General features: G+C 38.2%; 1 protein-coding gene across 1 annotated transcript in view; it reads left to right on the forward strand.

Annotated features, from left to right (window-relative positions):
- PRTG (protogenin) overlaps nucleotides 1-10,889 on the forward strand; it is an 87,235-nt gene extending 76,346 nt beyond the window's left edge. Inside the window, 7 exon segments of the mRNA XM_059824156.1 lie at nucleotides 1,086-1,213; nucleotides 1,979-2,149; nucleotides 5,772-5,954; nucleotides 7,154-7,274; nucleotides 8,199-8,364; nucleotides 9,285-9,389; nucleotides 10,500-10,889. Of these exon segments, the coding sequence (XP_059680139.1) occupies nucleotides 1,086-1,213; nucleotides 1,979-2,149; nucleotides 5,772-5,954; nucleotides 7,154-7,274; nucleotides 8,199-8,364; nucleotides 9,285-9,389; nucleotides 10,500-10,889 (1,264 nt within the window).
- Nucleotides 10,890-17,216: the final 6,327 nt, after the last annotated feature.

The following is a 17,216-nucleotide window of genomic DNA, read 5'->3' on the forward strand; positions in this document are numbered from 1 at the left end:
GGAATCCATATGTGTGTAGCTCCCTCCATACTTCGGTTTACTCAAGCCTTCTAAGTAAGGAAAATGCTGTCTTAAAAGAGAGTTTCCATCCTAATATTGATGGTTTTCTCTTCAAAGAACACATTCCCTGCTGTATAATTCCTGACTTAATGATTAGACACAGTATAATCACCATGTAAAATTCTTAGTGTGCAATATGGAGCATAGCAATGAATGCTGCTTTTTGTGATAGGATGAGACTATTGCAAATAGTGGTGACTGCCTTTGCAGTATGGAAGATGAAAATAATAAATGAAATTTAATAAAGCAGTATGTGTAGAGTGACATAATTTTAAATTGAGATTTAATCTCGACTTGGGTATTATCATCAGGAATTAACCCTGGTGTATATGAAAGATTTCCCCCTGCCCCTAGAATCAGAATAAAGCAGAATGTTTACAACTGATTTTGTGATCAAATAGTAAACTGCAATATTACAATTAATACAATCAATTTTACAAGTAATAAATTACCAAATACGACTACAAGATGAATAGGGAACATTCATATTCTACAGAGATCCCCTAAACTTGAGCTGATAGAGGCCGTAAGTGGAAGGGGAAGTTGCACACATAACCTATGTCTGTTCTGTGAACTGAGAAGCAGATCCAGGAATAGCTGATGAAGCCAACAGCATGTGCCTTTTCAGCTGTGGTGCTGGTTGTAGTTTAAGTGTTACTCCAGCTTGAAGCATACTGTCCTATGGACAGATGTGGAAAGAGCTGAGTTTGGGATACCTACTGGTGATCTGGGTGATAATATTCTTGGACTTGCTTGTGCATCAGCTGCCCAAACAACCTTTATAAAAACTTGAGCTCAAGTCAACTGACAGCAGACATAATATCCTCCAGAGAGCTCCAGGGTTAGTACAATTACATTTTCAGGTAGACAGCGCAGATGGACCTCGTGTCTGGACTTGAACCGATTTGTCTTGTGTTGAACTGACAGTGAGAATCTACTCACAGTGACTAAGAGATACCATTTGATTTTGGGATCTTCAAGTCAACTGCTGCTGTTAAATTTATTTTATTCCTTCATCTGTATAGGTCAGAGACTCACATGTTAGTTCAAGGTCTTGAGCCAAAAACCATGTACGAATTTGCAGTTCGGCTGCATGTGGACCAGCTCTCCAGTCCCTGGAGTCCAGTAGTCTACCATACTACCCTCCCAGAAGGTAAGGCACTAGGAGAGGACCACATGGTACTAAAAAGAAAGCTCTGTAAACCAAATGGCCTGAAAAAGTGCTTATTAATTTTAAGCTGTCTGTAGGAGAGAGAAATACTTTCCTTTGAGATACAGATATTGCTCTTCACGGTGAGAGATAGAAAAATGCTGTCCGGAAGACACTTGTTTTGGAACTGCAAAATTCTTTTTCAAAATCTGCCTAAAATCAGCAAGGATTTTTATATAAAATGTGATATACTTACAACATTAGCAACCACTGACTGGAAAAAACTTGAATAAAAATTTTAAGTATGTATTGAGGAGGCACGGCTGATTCATAGGCATTACCAAAACATATTTTAAAAACCAGAGGTTTTAGAAACTGCAAGAATATTACATATCTACTGCCCTAGCTGTTCGTTTGCTTTTCTGTCAGCTTGGTCAGCGAAAATCAAAAACCTCAGTTTCACGTTCTCAGCATTGCAATGTTTGGGATTTACCTGTTCACAGGGTAATAATGTGGGTTTTTTGTCAGTAACAGTTTCCTTCTGGAGTTGAAGGAAAAATACGAAATTTGCTTTTACAAAATCCTAAGCTATTGACCAGATCAGAGTTAACAGGAGAGCTTCTCCTGAGGAGCAGTATGTGTTTGTTTATATGTTGTTTATCTGGGATGTAGCAGTAGCCATTAGGTCTGCACATCAGTTTCTTTCTGAGCAATTTAATTGCATGTAAATTAGGTTAGCCTAATAGCATTGTGTTACTGTTCTTACAGCACCATCTGGCCCTCCAGTAGGAGTGAAGGTGACTTTGATAGAGGATGATACTGCTTTGGTTTCCTGGAAGCCACCTGATGGTCCTGAAACAGTTGTTACACGATACACTATCCTCTATGCATCCAGGAAGTCTTGGATTGCTGGGGAATGGCAAGTGTTGCACAGAGAAGGTAAACTAAAATCATACACCTATGAACTGGACAAACAATGATGCTACTTATAAGATGCTTTGTTACTTTCAGCTCCCTTGGACTACAGTAAGACAGACATTCATATAAACGTTCACATAAAAGTTAGAATTAGTTTAGAAAATGTATTAAAAATCAATTAATACTTGGAAGGTGAGGGGAGAGGGGCTGTCTGTGCTGCTTTGGAGTTCAGTGTGTGCATGTGAACCAAAATGTCCCATAAATCCAATTACATCCATCTTAGTTCTGTTGTAACCATGATTGTGATGGCTTCATTTTGTAACTACACTCTTTCAAATCTGAAGTCTCTGAGATGCCTCACTCTCCAGAAATAAATCTATAAATGTGGCTGCGTGGGTTCTTCCGATCACTGCCAATCCAGTTAGCTCAGTTTGCTTAATGAACTTTCCCCTAATCCCAGTAAATTGCTCTGCAAATTCTCTTTAACTCTATGACTCTATCCTACTGCTGAGGCCCAGCTAGCTAATCTAACAGTAACTCAGGTATGGTGATATGAACTACAGTCACATCTTTGTGATTAGATGTAGATACAACCTAAATATTTATAGGCACTTTCCAGAATAATACTGCGATTTGAAGAGCTGCATCAAGAACAGATTTCTACTATAGCCAGAAAAAAAGAAAAAGGCATTTACTGTTCGGTTGGTATTCAAAATAGACAGAGGCCATTCGGAATAGATAATGTTCTAATAATGTATTAAACCAGAGAGGGGAGCTCAGTGTAACCGAGTAAAGTCATGTGCTTATTTAGGAGGATTGCCCAGGAAGAGTTACTATTTTGTTGTTCTGTGTTGTTTTATGGCTGAAGGCTTAGTTGTCAGCAGAGAGTGAGGCTTTAAATTTTCTGCGGAGAAAATCCATAAAACTTCATGAGTATGCACTCACAGAGGACAATGCATTTCTAACTAAACTCCTGTTTTAGTTCAAAGACGGTGGTTGTTCTTGGTGCTGCTCCTGAAGAGGGGACGAAGGACCAACAGCCATTTTGAAATGTGGCAGTGCCGCTTTGTCTTTGCTGGAGCATAGTGGTATTTGTTGGGCTGGCCTCAAATAGAATGGTCAGCTGTGAAGAATACCAGTAAAATGACTATTAATCTTAAGCAAAATTTGTGAAAAATAATTAGTCTCTGAAATATCAATGAGGTCTAACTATAGGGGCAAGATTGAGCCCATGGTTTTTCACTATTAAAATTGTTCAAAGAAACAGTGATAGAAAGTTGTCCCATTAAATTGTTGAAAGAAACAGGGATGTAAAGTTGTCATATTAAAGGACCAATTTAATATTAATTTTTACTCACTAAAAAACCCAGCAGATTTAAATTCACAGAGAGCTTATATTTGAAGAATAAATCTTGTCATTCTGGCGATGATACACTGCATTTGTTGTATGCAGCAAAGTGGCTGACTTGCTTTCAGGTATATACTTCAGCTCAGTCATGGGTGTGAAACTGAACAGCATCTCAAATAGTATTTTACTATTGATATTTTGGATGAGGGGATGGCAATAACAGTAAACATTTTCATGTGTTTCCATACTGAAAGTGTTGGAGGGAATGAGCAAATGGAGAGCTGTAAATCTCCATGTATTACTGTGTCCATCAATGTTAGAGTCACCGATTTTGTGTTTTGACAGATATATTAGGGTTTGAGGCATGGCATGGAATTCGGGTATCTTGACACATTAGGACAATCTGTAACACTCTTAGTTACAGTACAGATGAAAAAGTCTGTGGAAGAAAATCAGTATGTAGAGGTAAAATTGGGCAAATACTGTGATAGTCCTGTGACAGTCCTTTCATAGATAATTTGAGGTAGAAGCAGGGTTTGGGTTTTTTTATTTATTATGCTAAGAGTTATTTGATTTATTATGATAAGATTAGCTAACTCTATGCAATAAAAGCATTGTTTTGTCTTGACACTAAACTTGTTCTGCAGAAGATTTGTGAAATCTTAACCCCATTCCTTTCCTGTTCCTCCAAAGACATCCCCCCAATAAAAAAATTTAAAAACCCACCAAACCAAAACAAAAAACCGCAAACCAACCCTATCACCTATAAAAGTCCTAGTATGGGCTTTAGTTTACGCATGAAAATTGCTACCAATCCACCAACTTAAAAAACAAAACCCTCTAATTTGACTGAGCTTGTGTTAGGCATGGCAGAATTAGAAAATATAACTGCAGTTGCTCATTCGTGATGTGAGTTATCTTCCAGCCACCTCCCCCCTTTTCCCTACTTCTCTTCAAGTGCATCAGAAGTTACAGCCTTTACACACTTGGTGTGCAGTAAATCAGTACAAAGTGCTTGCTTGCTTTAGCAATGCAACAGATTTGAAAGGAGCTGGTGGGAAAGAGCCTGTAATATTGAAACGTGACCTTTCGCCCTTGCTGGTGCTAAATATTACAGCTCCTTTGGTTACAGATACCTCACATTTTACTTCAAATGCTTTCAGTTAACGGATGTTTTTTATGGAAGAGCTGAAATAGCTTTTGAAGTAGCTTCCCTTTTGCCAAATGTATAATAGTTTCTGTCAACAAAACCTTATATTTTATACGCTCCCATGATACTATAAATTCTGACTTCTAAAACTGATTTGAAAGGTTGAAAATTAGGCTTAAGTCTGAGAAAGTGAATGGAATATGTGAAAGAGAACAAGGAATAGATTTGGTCCTGTAACTGCCACTATTTAGGGAAAGAAAAGCAATATATTTCTGTGGTAGGAAGAAACACAGGCATTTTAGAAAGGAATTGGAATTTTAAGCAGCAGTCTGCAGTCCCTGGACAGGCAAAGCTCTCATTGACTTTGATATGAGTTTTGCCTGTCTAAGGACAATGCAAGTGAATCCTATTTATGTTCTTAATCTGTTTTTCCTGCCTTCAGGGACTTTAGGAGATGAATCCTTAGCATGTGAGAGAGACATTTTCTGTAATATTTTTAGTTGAGCAGCTTAGATGCACAGTAATCAAGGAAGCCTACACAGGTGTAAATAGGATTTAATTTTATTTTAGAAGCATGGTATAATGTATTCTTCCAAATCTGTCCTGTTCATTTTACCAACTAGACCTGAAATTTGATAAACTGAACCTGAATTATTTTGTTATGACAATTTTCATTCACATTCATGGTACAGTGGATCTAGGAGAGGCACATAGATTACTATATGAGAGAGGTCTAATACTCTGCTTTCTCTGCCTGAAAGTCTGGTTAATGCTTGGAGCATCTCCTCACAGATACAATCACGACATAAACGCTGTCACACTGAAATGCAGCTAGTGCAAGATTTAGGATTAGTATGCTGTCTATCATAGCCAAAACTTGACTCTTGGTTTTGAACTATACTGGTACTTCACAGCGTGTGCTGTGTTTAAGCACTACAGAGAGAAAGGACAGAAGGGACAAGCAGGCAACGCCAGTGTTCATTCTGCACCCTGTATATGCAGGTTAGAACATACAAAAGTGATCACAGTCCTCAAACAAGATTTGGAGGTGGTATTGGAAAGAACGTGTAGGCCCCAGTGTCTAAATCTCAGTCTGTTCCCATGGATTTTGTCTAACTGGAACTGTTTATCAAATCTTTTCATAGGAGCAATGACCATGGCTTTGCTGGAAAACCTTGTAGCAGGAAATGTCTACTTGGTCAAAATAGCAGCCTCCAATGAAGTGGGAGAAGGACCCTTCTCAAATGCGGTAGAACTTGCTGTCCTGCCAAAGGAGACATCAGAGTCTAATCAGAGACCTAAACGCTTGGATTCGGTAGATTCCACAAGTCAGTAGCAATGTTTTGATTACTGCTGTCACAAGTACCAGGAAAAAAGATCCCTGTTTGTTTTAGCTTTTAACTGCTTTCTGGGTAAACCATTCTGTTTTATGTGAGGCAGTCCTAATAGTGTAGCATTTTCTTCTAAACGAAACCATTTTTGAATTTTTATTGCAGTTCAAGTTAGAAATGGTTTAATTCTTTTGCTCAGAAGTTGGAAGTTTGCCTTTCAAATGAGAATACATAACTGTTTTGAATTTTACATCAATATCAACTTTGCAGCCACTCTTCTAAGGCACTTCCTTTAAGTCTTTTATTTGGCTTGAGATACCAGTAGCACTGGGTCAGTTAGAACCAGACAGCCCAGCAGAGCTGACAGATAAATCTGTTGAAATTTGCTGGTTCCTGGTATTCCAGCAACCCAAATCAACCTGCCAGTCAGTGGTATACCAGCATATATTTTCACCAAAGAAGTGAGCCCCACCTGCAGCTCTTTGGGGAAAACTATGTGTTACCTTGTGGAAATTAAGGTAACAGCAGGGGTTTCTCCATATAGGAATGGAAGAACACATTGTCTTTGTGCGACATAGAACGGGATTCATCTTGGTGACTTGTTACAGATTTTAAAGCTATTTAGGGAGACAAGAGCTAGTAATTACTCAGGTACATGAACCTTCTAACCTTTCCTTGTTGCTGCACATTGAATTGTGGTTAAAACAGGGATTTTTCTTGCTCAGGTTTTCTCCCTTCCTGGAATTCAGTTATATTTTAGGCTTGAATAAGCAAATAGTCATGCCCTCAGGATTAGGTTAATAGACATATGATGTCAAAGCATAAACCAAAGTGAACCCTCCTAGGTGACAATGGCTGTAACTCTCCAAGCCTTTTTCCTTTGTTGTCTAGTAGCACCCTGTAAGGAAGGGGTTGGAGAGAGCTCTTCTGCTCCATGTTGTAGGTCACTGAAGAGGCTGTGGTGTGGGGCAGTCCCTTCTTCCCCTCCCACACCAGGACTGCATACACTCCTCTGTTTGGTCTACAAGTTTTATTTTCAAAAGTGTCAAAGTGTATGACAGAGAAGGTCTGGAAATCTCATTAAAAGGAAGCATTTGTCTCTGTGGTTGTGACTGTAACCCTATTAATTTCCTGACAGGGAGCAGGGGGTAACTCTTCTTATTTACTGAGCCTTTCTGTGTTCTTTTTTGCTATAGCTTATTCTGACTATTACCATCTGGACCAGAAATCAATGACTGGCATTGTTGTGGGGGTTTGCATAGCCTTGACCTGCATCCTTATCTGCATCCTGATCTTAATTTATCGCAGTAAAGCCAGGTATGCTTTCGTTCGTCAAGATTGAGCTTTTTCTCAATGCACTGATTGTTGGGACGTGCCTTCTTCTCCAAGGGTGCTAAGTTCTCTGAAGTACTCTGTCTCTTCACCTATTCCTACCAGCAGTGGAAACACAGCACTTTGTTGGCTCTTCTTACTCTACCTGGGCCCCTTCTCCAATGAAAAGAAGGAAGAACCCACAGAGTGAGTCAGTGGTGCTTTGACAACTAAGTTATGAGGCATGTTTCCAAATAAAAAAATCCTTTTGAGTCAGAGAGGCATGCTGCTTTACATCGTCTGCTCCTCCTGCTTAACCCTCCAGCCTGCCCAGACCTGGTTTGCAAGGCTTTAACCCTCTGGTGTTGCTGGACAAGAGGAACTCTGATGTAAAGCAGTTCCATGATGCAGTTTCTTTGCAGTGAGGCAAGCCACCATCTGTCTGTCTTGTCATCAGCTGCTATGGGGCATAAACTGGCTCAGTGACTCTGCCCATAACTTTGGGATCAGAACAAATATAAGTTACTTGAAATAAATTAAAAAACTGTCTGAAAGTATATTTTAGTAACAAGGGCTTTTTAGCATACATGCAGGAAAAAATATGTATTGGGAGACAATCTCTGTGTAGCGTGGTAGAAAGGTCTTAATATCATTAGTGGTTACTTTCTCCAAGTAATATTACTAATCATGACAATTCCTGTCTGCACAGAAGCTTGTAGCCTATGGTGTATGATTAACTGGAAGCAGATGTTATTTTTATCACAAGCAATAACATTTAAAGTCCATGAGAGTTAGGAGTATCATATAACAAAATGTAAATGTCAAGAATATACCAATATTACTTGATGAATAATAGCTTTGAAGTTTATTCTTGATTTTTTTATATTTTCTTCCTGTGGGTCAGTTTTATTTCTGCTTACCATTGTGTAGGAAAACATCTGCTCCTAAACCTGTGCAGCAAAGCACTGACCAGCTGTCACATACCAGCATCTCATTAGCCAGCGCTAATGAGGTAGAGAAGAGTATTGAAGGAATTGCAGAGAATGAAGAATCCTTATTGCCAATGATAGTGGGAAACAGCTTCATCGATGCTAAGGTACTGTGAGCTTTACTCTCTCCCAAAACAGAAATCTTTCTTTAGAATTCATTGCTATAACATCGGAGTCCTTATCAAAAGTAAAATAGGTACACTACAAATCCACAGGAGTTTTTTTTTTTTTAATGGGACGAACACAAGTTTGGCAATCCAGAGTCAAATTTTCAAGACTTATCCTAAAGTTCAGCTAGAGATCTGATTCAATAAACTTGTCTTACACTGTACCTTGCAGATTGCTGAGCTTGGCTCTGGCACAGCATCGAAGGGTAAAAGCTTCATAGACTTAGGGCTGCTAGGTGGCCTCTGCTAGTCCAAGGAGATAGGTGAGAGAGTCCTTGTCAGCGCCTAGTTCAGTAAGTGCTGATGCATGATCTAGTGAAGTATGACACTAAGCAGGTATTAAATATTATTTTTCTGTATATTTACTGGTAAGACAATGTTACATTTTATAAACTCATATTTGGTCAAATTATAAATTAGTCTAGATGGCAGGATGTATCAGTGCAGGCATACTGATTGAAGGCTTACACTGTACACACTGCAAACTTGAATGGAGCTGCTCCCTGAGGATATATGCAAGAGCTGGGAAATGGAAATGGACCCCAGTACAGGCACAGACACTATGCCTGTGAATGCTCACGTTCAAAGTAGTAGAGCAAGAGCAGTGGCTGGAATATTTTGCTGTGTGTTTGCAGTATTATAGCTGTTGGGTCTGGTCTGTGGGCTTGCCAGATTTAATGGATCTGGTCTTGACTTGTCTCAAGCAGTAGGTGAATACCAGACCACGAAAACGTGACTGAGCATTTCATTTGTCTTCCTTTTCAGTATGGAGCCAATAGGTAGGAATAGAAAAATATTTTCAAATATCTTAGAAATTTAGTTTGTTAAAATAAATGTCTGTGTGTCTCCCTCTATTGTAGGGGGGATCTGATCTGATTATTAACAGCTATGGGCCTGTCACAAAGGCTAACTGCAAGAAAAGGTGGCTGTTCTTCCAAGATACTAGGAAGGTGAAGACTGAGGAGGTAATTGGTCTAATGGGTAGAGATGCACAATCTTTTCTGTAATACCCTGTGTTTGCAAAGGAAGATACGTAGTTTTCTATTTATGGAAAAGCATAATTAGTGGTCTAAGTTTTAATTGGATAGTTTCAGTTGTGTTAAGGTTGATGGTGTTCTACCTCGTATTGCAGTCTTATGGAAGTTTCATTTTCTGTCCCAAGTTGTCAGATATTGTAACTCTTTACAGTTAGCTGATTACTTTCTTGCCTGTGCCCTTTTATCTGTGAGCAAAAGGGTTTCTGTGTACTGGGTCTATGCATAGCATCTACAGTACTACATCTGCAGAGACTTTGTACAAATATAAATACAAATTAAATATGTATTTATAAATAATATAACAATATAAAGAATCCTCTCCTACCCTGACAGCTAAAACTTTGTTTGCTGAAGAGAAACCAAAAGAGGGGAATTAAATGATTTACCCAATGTACTGAAGAAATTGAGAGTCTGAGTAGAACTGTCTGGCTTCTGAAATTGTTGCTCTGGACACATTTGCAATTTGGATGAGAAAAATAACAGTTTAAAACTGAAGTGTTAAACCAAATCCTGAACATTATCATGCAAATTCACATCTATGAGGCATCTAACTAATGTTTATTGAATTGTAACTTGTATTGTGCTCTTGTATGTTTAAGGAATAGAAATTCTCGATATCCATGTTGCAAATTCATATTCTAACGTACTTCCAGAAGCAGCTGCATATTTCTGATGCCCCTATAAGCAAAATATTTGCTACCAGCCAAGGAGTAATGCTTAAAGAATATGCATGAAGGGATGGGAGAGAGCTCTACCAAGTGTGTTTTTAAAATACCATTCAGGTCTCTCCAGTGAAATCATTCTTGAGTAGCCATGCTTAGCTAGATGGGATTATTTCATCTATTATCGAAGAGAAAAGTATGAGCAAGACTTGAGTTTGATTCTTTTTAACCTCCTGTAGGAAAGCCCAGATTGTTCCGAGCCAATGCTGTTAGAGGCACTCTGGTGAAATAGGAGATAGGAAATGCAGTAAAAATTCAAATTATGGCTCAGCTTTTCAGAGGCTGAACAACCTTTTTCTCTCTGCTTTTTATGTAGCCTCAGAGAAGATTTGTCCAGGCGGTGTGTCTGTATCAGCCAGGCACCACTGTGCTGATCGGTGAGGATGACTCCCCCAGCTCTCCCGGCCAGCAGTCTAATTTCCAGGTGCCGTTCAGTATTGTTACCGATACAGAGCATTCGGCCAACAGTGAAGGAAGTCACGAGACTGGCGACTCCGGAAGATTTTCTCATGAGTCCAGTGATGACATGCACCTCTCCTCTGTGACAAGTGCCACCCCTCCCACTACCAGTCCCTTTGTAAGCAGTGACTTGGGCACGAACATGATGAGCTCTGCCATAAGTAACTGCACAGAGTCTCCTCTGCCATTCACTACTGACCAGACTCCTACCTCACCTCATCAGACACACTCTGTGGTGCAAAACTGACATCATTAGGGCCACACAAGACATTCTTGCAGTGTATGTCTGTTCGAAGGACAATGAACAGGGAGCCAAAGTTTTATTGTGGAAAGCCTGACTAACCTAGCAGGTGATCGCATATTTCTGTTGAATGTTGTTTTTTATTTTTTGTTTTGTTTGGTTTTTCAAACTCACTCATTTTGAATGTTCAGTGGTCAACAAATGTGAAAGGACAGTGAAGATTTCTGACTAAAGTTAAAAATATGTCACTGGAGCAAAGGGAAGGCTGTTGGCCCTTTTGCTAACTATCTACCTCAGTTTGCCGAGAGGTGAACTCTGAATGATGACTGCTTTACCTCATTTGTGTTCTAGTTGGTCTCAGCTATGGAACTGATGATACTTCCTAGTAGTGTTGTTTTATTTTGGGTTTCTTTTTTTTTTTCTTTGTTTTCAGTTGTGTGTAGAATATGTGTGTGTGTGTGTGCGCGCATGTGTGCGCCCTCAGTGATCAGGGAGTTGTATAGGTACGTGAACAAGATTGTTTAGCTGAAGCTCTGTCTTTAAAAAGAAGGAAGCCTCAGAGTATAAAATGTAATGATTTAATGTGGTTGACATAGAGGATGTTAAAAACTGGGAAGACTGGAGTTGGTGCTTCCACATACACAGCCACATGAAATCTTCTGCACCTCTTGATTTCTCATAACCCCAGTAAGCCTAGGACAGTGCCTTTCCCCCAGAAACTTGTGCCAGCAACTGCTAACAGGATGTATGCTATATTCTTAGGGCTCTGGGACATGTTGGGTTCCCCACAGTGACAAATGTTGCCCCTTTATTGACAGTTAATGCTAAAAAGCATGGCAAAATGAAGAAGTATTCAGCATTTCCAAACAGTTTGGCTCTGCCTGAGAGTCATGGAATGGACAATAATGCTGAGTATTCCAGTATCGCAGTACTTCTTAGCAATGGTGCCTTGCATTATATATTATGAAATGACTGATTTGCCTTATGTCTTTTTAGTATTCATAAAGTTGCTCTGGAGTACAGAAAGATGCCTTAAATACTTCTTAGATGTTTTAAGTAAACTGTATCATGAGTTATAGTTTTTACCCAGATTTAAGTGCTGATAAGCACTGCTAGAATTATAGTATGTCTCAGAGCTTTTGTTAGGATGCAACCTTGCTCCTTGCCTTCACCTAGTGTGCTGTTGTCCAGGAATTTTAGCTCAGGGAGTGACTTTACCCACATGCCAATCTAAAACTCTGATTAGGCTACCATGAGATACAAAAAAGCCAGAGCTTTTGTTGAAGAGTCTGTTGAAAGAGGTGAGTACTGCTACTGCCTTGAACCCATGCAATTCCTGTCTTATACTACCTCCTTTAAAAGTTATTCTAGTGGTTTTTTGGGGTTTTTTTTGTTGTTGTTGTTGTTTCTTCCTGTACTCAGGGAACAGTTTGTTATTTTTGAGCTGCCTCACGGAAACGTGGAGCAAACTGACAGGGTATCGTGTTTTTTTTAATAAGAGAGAGGGAGAGAGAGGGAGGAGGTTGGAATCATTCAATGTTATAAACTTGCCTGTGTCTATATCCAGCCCTCTTCTCTGCTCCTCCTCTTTCCCTGTTTTACTTTAAAGAAGAAAAAAAGAAAGAAAGAAAAGAAAAAAACATTAGGCATATGTTTTTACTTTAAAAAAAAAAAAAGTTTAAAATGTAACATTGTGAGAAAGCAACCATAGGAACTCCTGGCTTTATTTAAGTCTGTCAGAACTCCCATTGACCTTACTGGGGCCAAGATGTCACCCTTAAGGTAGGCCAGGCTGACTTTTGTATTATTCCTCATGTATCAAAAGGTGGTCAGAAGTCGTCAATAAGCCCTACTGTTCTGTCTGTTTTGTGTTGATAAATCGGCCTCTAGTTACTGTAGTTCTTGACCTTGTAACTGTTTGCTAGTTCTGAACCAGACAGTACACATTCACCTTTTCATAACACTGTTGATTCAAACGCTTTAAAGATAATCTTGTACCAAAGACTTTTCTGTAGAAGAGAAGGAAGCCACATATTGTCCAAAAATAATTGAACTAGTTAAAAGCTATAGGTTTGAAGAGTTGAATACATTTTATTGTATAAGTAGTTACTAACAAAAAACAATAGGGCTTCTTGATTGTAGTAGTTGATGGCATAGATGAGTTGTATACTCCTTCAATTTTAACTACCTTGTTGTTACAAGAGCCTTTAAAGAAAGTTATAATAATACCAGCAGATATCTCCAAAGACTTCCAAGTGTAATTTTTTTCTCCAGCATGTAGTTGATCAACAATACAGTATTAAAAAAAATATTTTTGAATAGTTTTTTATCTACTTGCTGAAGAAAAAGAAAACCTTTTCACCAAAGATTTATTTTTGGTCTCATCAGGCAGAATGTTTAGTGTACAGCAGAGTACTGTTTCTAGTTAGGTAAAGTGTGAGTTAATCAAAACTAGATTAAGAATGTGTAACTGTAGCATGAAGTTTCACACTTCATCTTTCAGAGTAGCTTCTTTTATTAGTTTCATTCAGAAAGAGCTGATATGCAAATGGTAACTGCTTCTCCAAAGACTTGTTTGCTGTAAGTACTGATAATCGGATGTAATTTGATGACCTTCATTACAGGTAAATACTTCAAATCCTAAACTTTTTTCTTGCAGAGGCCCACTCTGTAGTTTAACCCATGGGTAATTTGAGAGAAACAGACTTCATATAAAATTTGCCAATCTAATATAGATGCTCTAACTTCAATAGCCAAAGAATTGGAAATATTCAGCGTGTGAGAGCAGTGCATCCAGAACTCTATTCATCGCTTAATGTTTTATTAAGGTACTTTTTATCAGCAAATAAAGAAAACCAAAGATATTTAAGGTTACCTCAGCATATAGGCAAGCTTAGTTAGACATTAATTATTCTGTCTTTTTCTTTATTTTTATGTTAACCAAATATAACATGTTTCTCCAGAACCCAGTCTACATTCATGTGCTTCCCTTTACTTTGTCACATAGTCATGATTATGACAGAACAAAAAATACGTTCTCCTCAAAATTCATGGCCTATTACTAATATATCACAAGATTTTGCGAGAGAAAATTTGTCTTATGATTGAAAACTCCACCAGTGTAAGCAAAGGTATCTCCAGAAAAATTGTGTAGAAATGGATACTTTCTCTATTGAACTCAGCAGCAGAATTAATCCTTTGTGATTGTAACAGTGCAAAATTGGGCTCAAAGTTTAAATGCTTCATATGCTTGAAGCAAACACATGTAATTATAGATATGATACTACAGATACTAATTTTCTTTATACTTGTGGCTGTCTGAGGAAATCAGTTTTTCATATGTAAACTTTGTTTATTCTATTTGCCTAGAAAGAGCTGGCAGAACACAGCAGGCAGAATGGTTTCTGGTTTCCCAGTATTTTATTCTTGGTTATGTCTGTAGAAACTGGGTTCTGGAGGAAAAAAAATACCATTTTTTAATTATTAATTTTACTAAATATGTTCTGGAAGATGAACATAAATGTGGAATTTAGTGTTACACTATGTGAATTGATTTTGTTTAAGTGTATTAAGAACTAAGGAGCCATGGCTGGTGTAATGAGTGTATATGCAACCCTTGTACTTTAAAAAGAAAGCAAAAATGTTACAGTTGATGTGACTTGAAAAGCATCATAACTTATAGAGGAAATCTTGAAACTGGCTTACCATGCTAACTGTGTTTCCAAGGGAGGACTCTGCCCTTCAATTGCCTCTTCTGCAGGACCTGGATCCAAAACCAAACACTCAGTCTGCCCACAGTTACACTTGTGTACTTTCTTCATATTTAACAAATAAAAAGTATTCTTATCTTTCAGGAGTTATATAGGAGAATTGGGAATGTGTATGCTGTGTAGAACAGGGCCTATCAGTTGAATTTTTTTTTTTAAGAGCTCTGCTTTTGTAAGAGAAACTTGAAAAATTTCCATATCACTTTTAATAATATCCTATAATAACTGTGCATTTTCTGTACAACTTATGAGATTTTAACAGAAAAGAGTATTGAGAGATTTCTTTACCTGTTTTTAATTATTATTCATAGTTCATTCCCTCTTTGGTTTTATTCCCTTGCTTTAGACTATGAGCTAAATCTTGTTAGCCTTATTCAAGTCAGGGTCCTCATTCTGTTTCTTTTTAAGTCAATGGGAGAATTAATTTTTATTTCAGTTTGCATGGTCTGGACAGACAAAATCAGCTTTTTGTTTGTTTTTTTAAATCTTCACAGTATTTTTAAAGGACAGAATTCTTACGTGGTTGAAACTCTCATTGGCAAATGGATTTTTGTAAGATAACAAGTTACCATGCATCAGAGGTCTGCTGTAACTCTCCATGCATGCAGTCTTAGCCTGTAGTAAATACTGAGTATTTCAAGTTGGTTCACCTCGTTTTCATTGCAAACTAAGTCAACTTGAATGACTTACCATTTGCTGCAACCTGAGTGTATACAAGCGTAGTTACCATGGACTGCTGGGTCTCAGTAACATGTTACTCTGAGCAAACTTGTAAGCCTTAAGACCGGGAGCTCTTGCTCATTTTATTCATTACAGAATGAAGTTCATGCAGGGAAAAGTCCATCTCCTAACATGGGGAATGTTGGTAGATTTTGTAGGGCACTCCATGTTTAGCCGAAAATCTCATTCACACCAACTGAAATGAGAGCTGCACAGGTGTAGCTCTGGTGGTATTTCACAGAAATCAATTTACTGAAGTTATTCTGGTAAAATTGAAAGCAGAATTACACCTAGTAATTGCTAAAGAGGTAGTCCTCAACTTGAACAATTGTTACACACTTACTAGTTGCTGCAACTGCAGCTCTGCTAATAGCAAGCAGTTTCTAAAGCAGAGGAATTTGACTGTCTGCAGGAAATATTGAGCGCCTTTCTATAATAACGTAAGTTTATAATATATTATTTATGTAACTGTATAATTTGGAACATGTGTTTCAAAAAATACTATTCTTCAATATAAGTCCAAAACCAAATCGCTTTCTGTTAATAGAGGCCCATATGGAAAGAACACAAATTCAATTTGGCTCAAACGCGAGCAAGTTTATTTCTTTGGAATTCCTCTAGATTTACACTGAGACTGGTCCTAATTGACTCAAAAAGGATGTAAACACATGCTTACCATTTGGCTGTGTTGGGCCCTCTGGTTCCATTGTGAGCTGTGCTCCTGGAAGTTTTCAGCTATTCATGGTTGCCTATACCCACATTGCATCTGCCTGGGGTGTTTTCAGTAAAGACTGACTGTATATGAAAAACTGACTTATACAAATGTTGCTTTTTGATTGTTTGGCTTTTGGGTTTTTTTAAAGTTGTGAATGAATTGCTAGTGTGGGAGCCAGGTATGTATCTCATATTGTGGTGTTCTGGATCCTTTCACTCCGTGTGCCATTTTCTTCTAAGGGCAGCAATGGCTGACTGGCTAATGGAGGATGGAGCTGAATTGTATTAATTTTCCATTTGTCTCAGGGGATCAGCTCTGTGAATTCCATTGCATGAGGGAAGCTAATGTTTGCCCTGATTTGAATGTAACTTTTTAATGTCTTTTAAAAACTATTTTGTTTGATAATGTGGATTTGTTTTTCTAGCATTCTAGTAAATGTTACCTAGTGTGTTGGTTCATTTTTCCCCTCCAGGGTTGTTTATATACTACCCCAAGGTCATGCCAAAAAGTAATAGAAGTTTAAATGCCAAATGTTTATGAAACTGCTGTCTAAATACTGATTGATTGCACAGTTGAAATAAAAGTTTTCCTTAGTAAAAGTGCTACTTGATAAATATTTTATTTTCAGTGTCTCTGACGAGTGGCTCAAAAGAAGGAAGATAGAAATACAGTGCCTCATTTTCGGCTGAGCAGCTAGGGAGATGTTAACACTTAAAGTCATAAAAAGAGGTAGACCGTAAATTGCACGTGCCTTATCATCAAAATTCAGAGAACTTTCCCAAACATGTACTCATATATAATTTATGTACCTGGAATGATTTCCCACCTAAAAATTCCCTCTGTGTCCCACTACTGTCACACACCCGTGCAAGATCTCTGTTTTGGTTTATTTTCATTGGCTGTGGAAGATGGGGTTCTCAGCACAGTTTTTCTCAGAAGTCTGGAAAGCTGGTGACAAAGCTGCATTACTGAGTTTTTCCCAGCATTTTCACACCTGCTAACTGTTAACCTGGCATTTCAACATATGACAAGACTATGCAAATGCAGTTGCTGTTGGTCAAAAGGTAAATGACTATTTTTACAAAGCACTACATTCTAGATGAAAGTCAGTCAAGTTAAATTAGTGAGGAA

Source organism: Gavia stellata, chromosome 13 (genome assembly GCF_030936135.1).
Source record: "Gavia stellata isolate bGavSte3 chromosome 13, bGavSte3.hap2, whole genome shotgun sequence".
NCBI lineage: Eukaryota > Metazoa > Chordata > Aves > Gaviiformes > Gaviidae > Gavia > Gavia stellata.